The sequence below is a fragment of the Aphelocoma coerulescens genome, chromosome 7 (assembly GCF_041296385.1).
Source record: "Aphelocoma coerulescens isolate FSJ_1873_10779 chromosome 7, UR_Acoe_1.0, whole genome shotgun sequence".
NCBI classification, from domain to species: Eukaryota; Metazoa; Chordata; class Aves; order Passeriformes; family Corvidae; genus Aphelocoma; species Aphelocoma coerulescens.
In genome coordinates this window covers 21193072-21205456 of record NC_091021.1, presented here as the reverse complement: position 1 = coordinate 21205456, position 12385 = coordinate 21193072, and the positions used below count along the sequence as shown (strand labels likewise).

The 12385-nt window shown below is 36.0% G+C and overlaps 1 protein-coding gene across 1 annotated transcript in view; it reads left to right on the top strand.

The window, feature by feature from the left end:
- Nucleotides 1–12385, top strand: part of SCN2A (sodium voltage-gated channel alpha subunit 2) — a 76974-nt gene that overhangs the window by 34855 nt on the left and 29734 nt on the right. Inside the window, exons 9-16 of the mRNA XM_069020789.1 lie at nt 354–417; nt 979–1120; nt 1893–2099; nt 3534–3824; nt 6962–7342; nt 8335–8467; nt 10049–10287; nt 11153–11326. Of these exons, the coding sequence (XP_068876890.1) occupies nt 354–417; nt 979–1120; nt 1893–2099; nt 3534–3824; nt 6962–7342; nt 8335–8467; nt 10049–10287; nt 11153–11326 (1631 nt within the window). The remainder of the gene's footprint in view (nt 1–353; nt 418–978; nt 1121–1892; nt 2100–3533; nt 3825–6961; nt 7343–8334; nt 8468–10048; nt 10288–11152; nt 11327–12385) is intronic.

Below are 12385 nucleotides of genomic sequence, written 5' to 3'. Positions count from 1 at the left end.
TGCCCTCATCCTTTGCCTCATTTTCCTGGTATTTTTTTGATTTGCTAACATACACAATTTGGTATTCCACCCATCGTATTTTATAATTTGGTTAGGTTGCTAAGAATTAACTGTATAACTAACTTTCTGTTTTCTAAAGAAAGGCTAACTTGAAGATTCTGTAGAAAGTAATTTTCCTGTCAAAACAATACTTTCCATGCTTTTTTCATTCCTAACCACTATATATTGCAGTTGAACATTTTGTTAGCTGTGCTAATTTCTTTCATGTGTAAAAGTCTGTATAATTCCTCAATTTCCGTTAGGCATAAATATTATCTTTCTCATCACCTTTTTGATTTTTTTTTTTTAAACAGGTCATTTCTACTTCTTGGAAGGACAAAATGATGCACTACTGTGTGGCAATAGCTCAGATGCAGGGTAAGAAAATGATCATCATTCTTCTTTATGCATCAAAGAAAAATAATTAGCTACTTAGAATAGCTCAGGTAGTCAACTTTAATATCAAGTGTACTATAGAATTGCAAATTACCAGTGTTTTGCATTTGAAGCTATACCTAAATACAACCTTCTCTGTGCCTTGAATTTACACAGGCACGTCCATCAGCCTCTTAGGCTACTTTTGTAAAAGTAACCACATGAATGATCTGTGCATAAATGTTGCTGCCAGCTTGCTGAGAACTGTTTATCAGCTGTGCTCCTTGATGTTCTTCTCTTGTCCTGGTGGAGATATGTTATGACAAATTGTGGGGAAGGGTAGAATGCTATTAGTTATATTATTAAAGCATTGAAATATTATTAGGAAGTGGAATTACAAAGTGAAAAATAGTAAGCTATATATTTTTATCTTAGGTATGTAGAATAATATTTTACTTGTTCATAATTTCATCAGAAACTGGTACTCCTGAACAATTTTGTTTTACTGCAGCATATTGTAATGTAGAGTAGTTGTTAAAAATAGCATTTCCTCTTCTTTTGTAGTCAATGCCCAGAAGGATATATATGTGTGAAAGCTGGTAGAAACCCCAACTATGGCTACACAAGTTTTGATACATTCAGTTGGGCATTCTTGTCACTGTTTCGATTGATGACTCAGGACTTTTGGGAGAATCTTTACCAGCTGGTGAGGACTTATTAAAGTAAACAGCACCATCACCAATACCATTACTACATAGTACTTGCATAGTTATTTTCATTCACTTGTCCTTAAGGCCTTTGGAACAGCAATGATCTTTAAGTTCATATATGTAAACTATTGTCTAAAACAGTAAAGCCCTTATTTATGATTTAGAAACCCATGTGCTTCTTAAATACATAATAAGGAATAGCTGCTATTTTATGAAGATGGTTAAGCATTATTGTTTGTGTACCTAAATGAATAAATGAACTTAAGTTGTTAAAGTTTCTTACCCAAATATGCTATAAATAGCTGTTATGTTAAATTGATTTGCAGTCTAGTACAAATATGTTTTGTTTGAAAATGTTACATCTTGTCCCTGATACACATATCCATACCTGAAAGACAGCAATTTTGTCCACTGTAACATTTTGTATAATGAAATATTTTTGTGGGAGTGTAGTTTGGGACTGATGAGACAAGAAGCTAAGATGCCCCACCTACTGTTAAATTTAAAGGCTGTAAATGTAGGTGTATAGATTCTTATTTGTATAAGTTCTGAAGTATTCAGAATTGGATTTGCCTTGACAATAGTAGACACAAAGCTTTTTCATATGTATCCAGGATATAATAATTCTATAAGGAAAAAGTAATGAAAGAATCTTGTGCTAACACAAATCAATCTTACAGTGTTTTTCTAAATTATAACACAGAGGCTAACTTACTATGCAACAGTATTTAAGTCTGCTAAAAAAGTGTATTATCTCTTTTTCTCCAGACCCTTCGTGCTGCTGGGAAAACATACATGATATTTTTTGTTTTGGTCATTTTCTTGGGTTCTTTCTACCTGATCAACTTGATCCTGGCTGTGGTCGCCATGGCCTATGAAGAACAGAATCAAGCAACAATGGAAGAAGCAGAGCAGAAAGAGGCAGAATTTCAGCAAATGCTGGAACAACTGAAAAAGCAACAGGAAGAAGCTCAGGTATCCCTGTAAAGTAAAATTTCTTCTTCCATTCGTGACTGTGAATGGATGCTTTATGTCCACATATGAGAATACTTTTACTCCCCTACTCCTAACAATATATTACTTTGTCTCATAAATTCCTTCATATTGTAAACAATCTTTAATGTTTTCCATTGCACTGTTTTTGCTGGTTTGAGTGAACCTGTTAATTTGTGTCAAAAATAATAACCAACAAGCTGAAGCACTGGATTTTCAAATTGGAGATGGAAATGGAGCACTTGAACACGTTCCCCAGAGTGCTTGTGGAGGTAATCAAAAGCCGTCTGGATACTGTCCTTGGGCAGCCTGCTTTAGATGACCCTGTCTGTGCTGGAGAGTTTGACATGATGACCTCCAGAGGTTACCTTCCAACCTCAACCATTCTGTGATTGTCTGAAATGGAGGTGGAGATATGGAAAAAAAATCCAAAGAGTAATTCTGCTTATAAAAGTAACAGAAGCAAAACTATTGTAGGTGATGGTGCTTCAGCAATATTTGGCTTTTTCTACTCCCTACACATCTCTCACAGCAGAAAGCCATAGCTTTCCAGTTCTAAAGAGAACTGGAAAATGTGGAGAAACCAAAGAAAACACTTCTGTAGTACAAATGGAATGATTACATACTGCTTTGAAATTCCTTCTCATTTTTTGAAGGCTCTCAAATCTTTAATAGAATAATTGGTAATGTCTGCTTGGCATGTGGCCACATAGAGCAGAAAGTTGAACTATGTCTTCCATATAAGCATATTACTAAAGTCAGCAATCAGGGTTTTTCTTTCATTGGTCAATTGCAATCTGTTGGGGGAGAATTGTGGGGGTTTTTTTGGTTTTGTTTTTGTTTTTTGTTTGTTTTTTTAGCCTGTAAATAAATGTTAATAAAATTCTCCACACATTTTGAAAATCAAACAGCAACAAGTATGTAATACTGTGTAGTTTAACTCAAACCTCTGATTATTATTTCCAAAACTGAGATATCAACATTACAAGAGATCTTTAACAGACTAGGGAGTATTCAAAATCCATCAAAATATTGTAAGAAAGTGTTGCTTCCTGTTAACACGGATTTTACCACCTGTTTGAGCCTTGATTCTTTATTTTTACATAGTACTTCAGATGAAAAATTCATTGCAACATGTTGCTTCAATCTGAAACAGATGCTTGTTAACTTGGTTTTTTGACAGCCCAGTTTTCCCTTGGGTTACTCTTGCTCCTGGTTTATGGAGCAGTGGCAAATTATGGTTTCTGTGGTATTTCACAAATTATACTTCTTATGACATGCTGGGTTTGGTGAAGTGGAAACATTGTTTTTATTTCAAAATACTAATTTCTTTAAGAGTGGCAATAAATTTGAAATAGTGAGTGGTGTGTGTATTTGTATAAATGCTGTAAATTGCACATGTGCTTGTATGTATAGGCGGCGGCAGCAGCTGCAGCAGCTGACTCAAGAGATTATAGTGGAGTAGGTGGAATAGGTGGATTCTCCGAAAGTTCTTCTGAGGCATCAAAACTGAGCTCAAAGAGTGCTAAAGAGAGAAGGAATAGAAGAAAGAAAAAAAAGCAAAAAGAACAATCTGAAGGCGAGGAGAAGGATGGGGAAGAATTTCACAAGTCTGAATCAGAGGACAGCATCAAAAAGAAAGGTTTCCGATTTTCCATTGAGGGGAATAGACTGACATACGAAAAGAGATTCTCTTCCCCACACCAGGTACCACAGTATTATTACCTCTTAAACACCTTTTTTTTTGTCTACTCATCATATAAACAAAGTCCTGTAAAGTAGTTTGGTAAATTCTTACAAGATACCACACATTCATTAATATCCTAAATCAAAGACTAACCAAGTAAAAACTTGCAGACAAATAGGAAACTGTAAGAATTTGAGAGATTTTGGTTTTACTCTGAATTCATGTATGAAAAATCAAAATTACATGTATTAAGTAACATGAACTGTGTTTCAAGCTTCTTAATGAAAATGGACTGATATCCCCATGAAGTTGGATGTATTCAGGATGACAAGTGGCTTCAAAACATGGTGCATACATACAAAATATAATGTTTCAAATGAGGAAGGTGTTAAAATTTGGGATGCAAAAAGCTCAGTAGAAATTACATTAACGCTCATGTGAAATTTGAGAAATTAATTGATGTGGGAACATTAATTGTGTTAACTTAAGGTGGAAATATGTGTGGCAATGTGTCTTTGCATGTGGTCTCTTATACTGAAACACCAGTGACTCAGAGTGCCATCTGCATCTCCCATTCAGACATTTATTTCATTTGATAGTTTTGTAATGTTATATCTTCTACAGTTTTCAAAGCTCCTCTTCATTTGCCCACCTCTCACTCGCCCCTTAGCACTGCAAGTTCAGATCTCGCATACATTCTCTCCTTTTTCTGCCCCTTTTTGTGCCTCAATATGCTTCTTTTATCTCCACCTTCGCAATTTTCCCTGGTCTTTTTGACTTGCTTTCTCCCTCTTTTTAGTCATTATTACTAAACTCATTCCTGCCTTTTTAATCCTCTTCTATTTCTGTCTCTGGAAAGCCTGTTTCATCCCTTAATAGATCATGAGTGTTCATACTCTCTTCATGTATTGTTTTCTCCAGCTCCCATTCTCAAAGAAGCTCAGACCTCTTCATCCAATATTTTCTTACTAAAAACTGTCCTCCTTAGATCAGACTGTGGTGGGAATACAATGTTTCCAGCTTTCTATTTCTGCCACTCCTTCCACTCACTTCCTAATGTATTTCCTTTTTCAATAGTAATGCATCCTTCCCCCACCCCACCTCCTTGGTCTGCCACCGTTTTGTGTTGTTAACTGTCTAACTAATCTCTGTGAGGCTTCATTGCTGAATTTAGTTCATGATTCATTCTGTTCCTTATACAAATTTTCTCATATATTAATTGACTTCAACTTCATGTTGAAGATCCATCGGATCCCTTAGGTGCATATTCTTGCCTGTCTCGTCATTCAAACTGCAGCCTTATTCAACTGCAGCTCAATTCATCCATCTTGTAAGAAATGAAGCATTCCTCATACAACTCTTCTAACATTTTCATCTCCAAGTTCATTTACAGTTGTTTGACTATGACAGTCTAGAAATCACCTCCCCTCTGGTTTTCCAACCCTAGTACCTTTTCACTGTGGATTCTAACCACTAAACAGATGTTCCACTCACCAGTTTTTAGTAACGTTTTCCTAGAGAAAACTCAGGCTTATTTATAATCTTTGACTTTTTCCTTGGCATTTCATTTTCTTTCAATGTAAATGACCATTTTATTCCTCTTGAAATCTTACTCTTCCTAACATTCATAACTTTGTCTCCTCTCAATTCTCCTGGTTTAGAAGATCCTTTTACCCCTTTGACAGTTTTCTAAGGGACTTCCACAAGGCCTTTTGCTAGATCCCTTCTCTCTCTCTTTTTCTCTTCTTTTTTTTTTTTTTTAAACTCTATTCTGGACCCACAACTCTGAATCATTTTTAACTTGGACCTCTTTACTGCTGTATTCATCAAGAGTATTGTTGCAAAGACCACTAACCTATCCCATTGCTTTTCCTTAATCTGCTAGTAAACATATTTACCTAAAGAATTTTTTTTAATACCATGAAACATACTGTACCTAAAGTTCCTTCCAACCCACCTTGTCTACTTACAGTAAACAAGTCCCAGCTTTGACTGACCCATACCAGCATTCATAACCTCCTGTTAAATTTTCAAACTAGTTTCTTTGAGCCCTTTCTGGTATGCTGCCCTTCATGCTTGGAAGAAGCTCCCATGAGTTTTCACAGAACACTTCATTGCTTTCCTCAAATCCCTCTTTAAAACTCTCTTTTACCATGCTGCCTACAGAAAGCTTGACAGGGAAGTGACTTCAGGTGAGCTAAGATAACTGTTTATCATACTCATCAATTTTGCCTCTGTGTATTCCCTCTCTTTTTGTATCCATTTGTTGTGTTACATTTAAATGATAAGTTTTTTGCAGAGTGCCTTTTTGTTCTGCCTTTTGCAGTCTCTAGAACAATGGGGTTCAGGTCCACAAAGATACGTTTTAGAAGAGAAACAAAGACACTGCTTCATTATGTATCATCTGCTGTTCATAGAGGTCTTGGGTGAAATCAGGTGCTAATACTTATCAATCAAGGCAATTACGGATACAAATTAAAATTAAGAACATGTATAATTGTTTGTAAGATTAGAGCATTATTTTGACTCTAATACTGAAGAGATCCTCCCATAGCAGAACATTTACTCATATGAGTAAACTGATGTAGATGAGCAAACCTGATCATACAAAATTACAGGCAAATTATTGCATATTCAGGATAGCTAAGACTTTAAAAAATAAATAAGAAACCCATTATGGCCCACTTGACTAGTATCTGAAAAGATATGTATGTTTTGTAAACTAGGCAGTATTTGGGAACTACTTCTATGTGCAGATTGAGTCATAGAAAATTTGCCTAAAATTTTATTTACTCAGCCTGTCGTACTAATGCCAGCCTGGGGTAAACAGTGTCTAGATATACTTACTCAGTTTATGCACAGTTGATAATAACATAGGCAGAATAGCAGAGGAAACAATTTTGTCAAGCAGTTTCTTTTCCTCTAATTAAACTGATTAATTTAATATACCCAAAGCAGTAAAATAACTAGTCTTTGTCTGTCACTTATGTTCTCTTTGTTTACTACCCAAAAGGGAGTGTATTAGGGGGGGACTGTACCAGTTCATTTCTTCGTAGACGACCTTACCCTTTAAGACCTTGTGGATTTTTCCTCTGTATGAAAATGTTGTATTTTAAAGGATTTCCTTCTGATAATAATTGTTTTTATTTACCTGCAGTCTTTGCTGAGCATTCGTGGCTCCCTGTTTTCCCCAAGGCGCAACAGCAGAACAAGTCTTTTCAGCTTCAGAGGTCGAGCAAAGGATGTAGGATCAGAAAATGACTTTGCTGATGATGAGCACAGCACTTTTGAAGACAATGAGAGCAGAAGAGATTCTCTCTTTGTTCCTCATAGACACGGTGAACGGCGCAACAGTAACATTAGCCAGGCCAGTAGGTCATCCAGAACAGTACCTGCACTTCCAGCAAATGGGAAGATGCACAGCACTGTGGATTGCAACGGAGTAGTTTCTTTAGTTGGTGGGCCGCCAGCTCTGACATCGCCTACGGGACAGCTTCTGCCAGAGGTGATGATTGATAAAGCAGCCACTGCTAGCAATGTAAGAAAGTCTGCAATAGCTCAGGCATGATGTTCTCTCCCTGTATGATCAGTCACTGTTTCCACAAAATTTAGTCACATGGCAACGATGACGTTTCTGGCTAAGCTGTGAATGCTCCTTTCATATATTCTGGTTGTAAGCTAATAAACTAAAATTATCCAGCTCTCATTAACTAAATATGTGAAAATGCATGCTAATTGGCTGGGAATTAACAGAATAGCATAGTAAACCATTGAATAAATTTAGTTTGTGTAGTCTTACACCCATTGATTCATTATGGTTAGACTTAACTGGATGGTTCTGTACTTTTATATCAGAAAGGATATCAAACTGGAAAAGAGAAATTAATTACATTTATTTAATGGAATATATTAGAGTATATATACATAGTGAGTATTTAGCTTCCTGCTGTCCATACGTGAAACTTTTGATGTTACCCTGGTAGTACAACATGCAAGGGTTGTGATAGTGTTACTGTAATATAGCTAATTTTTCTATGGGTTTTTTATGTCAACATTACTAAATATTTTTTCTTTTGTTTGAAAAATGTGCTAGGAAATTCATAGTTTATTCTAAATTAAGAGTTATCTTAAGAAAATACACTTATTCTTAGTTCCTTTGCTGGTAGCTGTGTGGGCTGTGCATTTTCATGTTTAGAAAAAGACCTCACTGCCTAAATTGAAAGATATTTACAGCAGAGCTCATTGACAAGCATTGTGGAACATTTTTTAGTCTGAAATCTGCTTTAATATCTCAGCCCTGTTTCAGCAAAATACTTAAAAACATATTCTTCAGGCACAAGAGCAATCCTACTGCAGTGTTTGACTATTTGTTCTAATAGACTTAGGCATACCTTAGTCTATTGCAAAGCCTCAGTATAACTGGAGCATGGTGGGGGACACCAGTATTTTAAACCAGTAGGGTTCTGCAGTAGCTTACAGTGTTATTACATGTACAGTCAATTAGCTATTTCATTGGTGCTTTATTTTCAGGGCACTACAACAGAAACTGACTTAAGAAAGAGACATTCTAGTTCTTACCATGTTCCTATGGACTACCTAACAGACCCTAGTGCAAGGCAAAGAGCAATGAGTATAGCCAGCATGCTTACAAACACAATGGAAGGTATGTAACATAGATTTTTTTTGTATGACAGTGCCTTAAAGTACTATTAAAATGTGTGATGCATTAAGTAGGAGTGATGTTTTAAGGCAGCTATTTCAGCCTACAGGGTACAGACAAGAGGAGATTTCTATATGGAGTTAGGATTGGGGTTTTTTGGTGGTTTGGGTTTTTTTTAATATGGGACTGATAAATTTGGAAAAAGAGTCAAGCTTGCAATATACTGATAGGTTTGAGCTGGAAGCAGCAAGCTTCCAATTTAAATGTAAGCAAAACCAATTATTCAAAGTAGTCTTTCTCTAGTGAAGTTATGTTTTGGGGTAAGCTCTTCCTAGGTTACTGAAATCGTTATGCTTCTTAGAGTAGAATGATCCCCTTCTACCAATTCAGTAGACTTGCTGTTGCACAAAGGAGGGATCATGTTCTTCTTTCTGTAAGGCTAAATACAATTAATTTGAATCATGGAATTAAGCAACTATTTGTAAGAAAGGGTGAAACATTATGTTGAGGCTTAAATGACCATGCCCAAAACAGCAAATTGGAAGATAATAATGAGCAGTTGTACACATGTGGATCATAATGCTATCTAAATACTTGTCTGACTTCAGGCTTGTTCTAAATGTTTATCTTTCCTGAGGAAACTTTAAAATATTTCATTGGAAGGGACCTTAAAGATTATCTAGTTCCAACTCCCCTGCCATGGAGAGGAACACCTTTCACTGGAGTGGGTTGCTCACAGCCCCATCCAACCTAGCCGTGAGCATGTCCAGGGATAGGGCATCCACAGCTTCTCTGGGCAACCTGTGCCGGGACCTCACCACTCTGACAGTAAAGAATTTTTGCCTACTACCTAATCTAAATCTACCCTCTTTCTGTTTAAAACTGTAAACCCTCATCTATCACTCCACTCCCTGATAAAGGCTCCCTTTCATCTTTCCTGCAGGCCCCTTATAAGTACTGGAAGGTTGCAATAAGGTCTCCTTGGGGCCTTCTCTTCTCTAGGATAAACAACCCCTCAGCCTGTCCTCACAGGACATGTGCTCTGGCCCCTGATTATCTTTGTGGCTTCCTCTGAACCTGCTCTTATATTGGGAACTCTAGAGCTGAACACAGCACTCCAGCTGGAGTAGAGGGGGAGAATCCTGTCCCTCAGCTGGCTGCCCATGCTGCTTTTGATGCTGCCCAGGAGGATCTTGGCTCTCTGGGCTGTGACCAACATTGTTGGCTCACATTCAATTTTTCAGCCACCAATAACTCCAGGTCTTTGTCTGCTGGGCTGCTTTCAATCCCTTCATCACCCAGTCTTACGAGAGGTTTCTAAGACAAATTTCTTTTTTGCATTCTATATAGCATTAGCTTGTGAATGGTTCTTTTATCTCTTGAATCTTTTGTATAGGTAATTTTTTTTGTTTTATATATTATTTTAAATTGTAATTTCTTTTACTGACAGCAGTCTTAGTTTCAAAATACCAACACAGTTTATCAACAGTACCTTGGAAAACAGCATTTAGGCTTCAAGGAAATACCTAGGTGATGCTGAATAGAGAAATATCTTTAAAATATTATTTTCATTTTTCTCTCTAGAACTGGAAGAATCCAGACAGAAATGCCCACCATGTTGGTATAAATTTGCTAACACTTGCTTGATTTGGGACTGCTGTACTCCCTGGCTGAAAGTCAAGCATATTGTAAATTTGATTGTGATGGACCCATTTGTTGATCTGGCCATTACCATCTGCATCGTCCTAAACACCTTGTTCATGGCCATGGAGCACTACCCAATGACAGAACAGTTTAGTGGTGTGCTTTCAGTAGGAAACCTTGTAAGTCTTTCATGATATGCCATGTGTGTGAAATGCATTTTTCTTTAATTCTTCTGTGACTTATGCACATTCACATAAAAGAAGAAGTTGACTATTTATAGGTTTGGGATTGTTGAACTTAAATTTAAGCTGTTGACATTTGAGAATTTCACCACTTTTATTTTACAGAGTAAAGGTCTACTGAGTCAATATGCATTTTGATTTTTAAAACCTTCATTTTCTGTCATTGAAGCTTGTTAAAGGAGTTTTTTTTTCTTGGATGAGTAGTAACAAATCATACTTTCAGTTCCATTCCCACACCCGTTCTGCTCCTCATTAACACCTCGTAAGGATCTGGGTGTTCAGGGAATTTTAGAGGGGAAAGACCCAGTAAGTATGGCAGATATAAGGAAATAATGAAATAGAATGGCAGTGTCTTCCACAGGCCATCCTGTAGAAGAATAGTTCTGCACAACTTTCTGTATAATTTTTTTCTTAATAAAGTAAGTTTATAATAGGACCAATTATCTTCTTCACTAGAAGTAAAAAGATGGTCTAAGGGCAAAGATGAGCTCTAAGGAGATAAAAATGAGCATTAAAATCAGATGTTATTCTGTGTATTGGCATACATATATATTAGTAGTCTTGATAAAAACCACATTTTCCCATTTACCTTTTTCTTCGGAACCCAAACATTGTGATGCATATGTAAGCTTCAAATATGAATTTTATCCCTAACCCCATCATATGGAAATATAGAGAAGCTATTCAGATTTATCATTAGTTTCTTGCTGAAAATATAACTTAGCAAATATTGATAATATTAGTTTTACATTTTAGATATTTTCTTCCTAAACTGGAGTAAGAAACTTTATTTTTCTTGCAGGTGTTTACTGGAATTTTCACAGCAGAAATGTTTCTCAAGATAATTGCCATGGATCCTTATTATTATTTCCAAGAGGGCTGGAATATTTTTGATGGTTTTATTGTGAGTCTTAGTTTAATGGAACTTGGCCTTGCAAATGTAGAAGGATTATCTGTCCTTCGATCATTCCGATTGGTAAATATACTATTTAAAATATGTTTCTACATTACATTTTTGTATTTGTACATATATATTTTGTGCATTTTTTCATTTGAAAATTATATATTTGGCTAAGACAGAAGATCTTTTCAGAACTTACCAAATGCTAAATTGCATACTCACTAGATGGCATGTATATATTATGTCAAGTTTGTTTTACATATTATCCTAGTAATGTCTATTTCTCCTCCAACATGTGTTGTCAACATCAATTCTATTCTTGCCGAAAGTGTGCTTAAAGGATTAACTTTTATAATAGAAGTATCTCTTAGTGTCTTCTTCCTAGATGAGGGAGTCAAAAAAAGCAAGAGCCACAGGGCCCTCACTACCTGTGACTGAAGATGAGTGAATTGCTTGGTAAATAATGGGTTATTTAATAAAAGTTTATTGACAATTTTAGCTTATAGACTTCCATTAGCAACTGGCTTTCATGGTTAGTTTTAAATGAGAGTAGTGTTAGGATTTTTCATTGTCCAGGGGCTTTTCATCCCTACAAGCCTTCTCCATACCATCCTTTGCAAGGGTCTATCTGCTGTCCAACAGCTTTTCTGTTCAGAAGTCATTTTAGTGTCTCCGTCTGTTATTAGATATCTCTTTCATGAACAGGAACTTGAAAAACCTTGGTCTTGCTGCAGACTAGGCTAGCATGCAAGTCAATGTCCAAATCCTCTTCTGAAAAGACCTACACATTGAGAGACATGAAGCCAGAAGTCAAGAAGCTCAACTTTTGCCTTAAATTTAAAAAAAAAAATTAACTTTAATTTCAAGTTAAATAAATCCCCTCTAAAAAATAAGGGGTTTTAAGTAAGTCTGTTTTCTGGTTCTCTGCATAGCATTATACTGTACTTTGCCTAAAGTCTAAAATCTGTCTGGGTTGACTTCTCTCTCAGTAGTAGGGTCTGGTTTTAACTTGGCATTTATGTGTTTTATTTATAAAACATAAAATCATCACATTAAATAATACTTAGTTTTATATTCATTTTAGTATTCTGCTCTTTCAATTGTCTGAACACTTGCTGTATCTTTCCAATAATT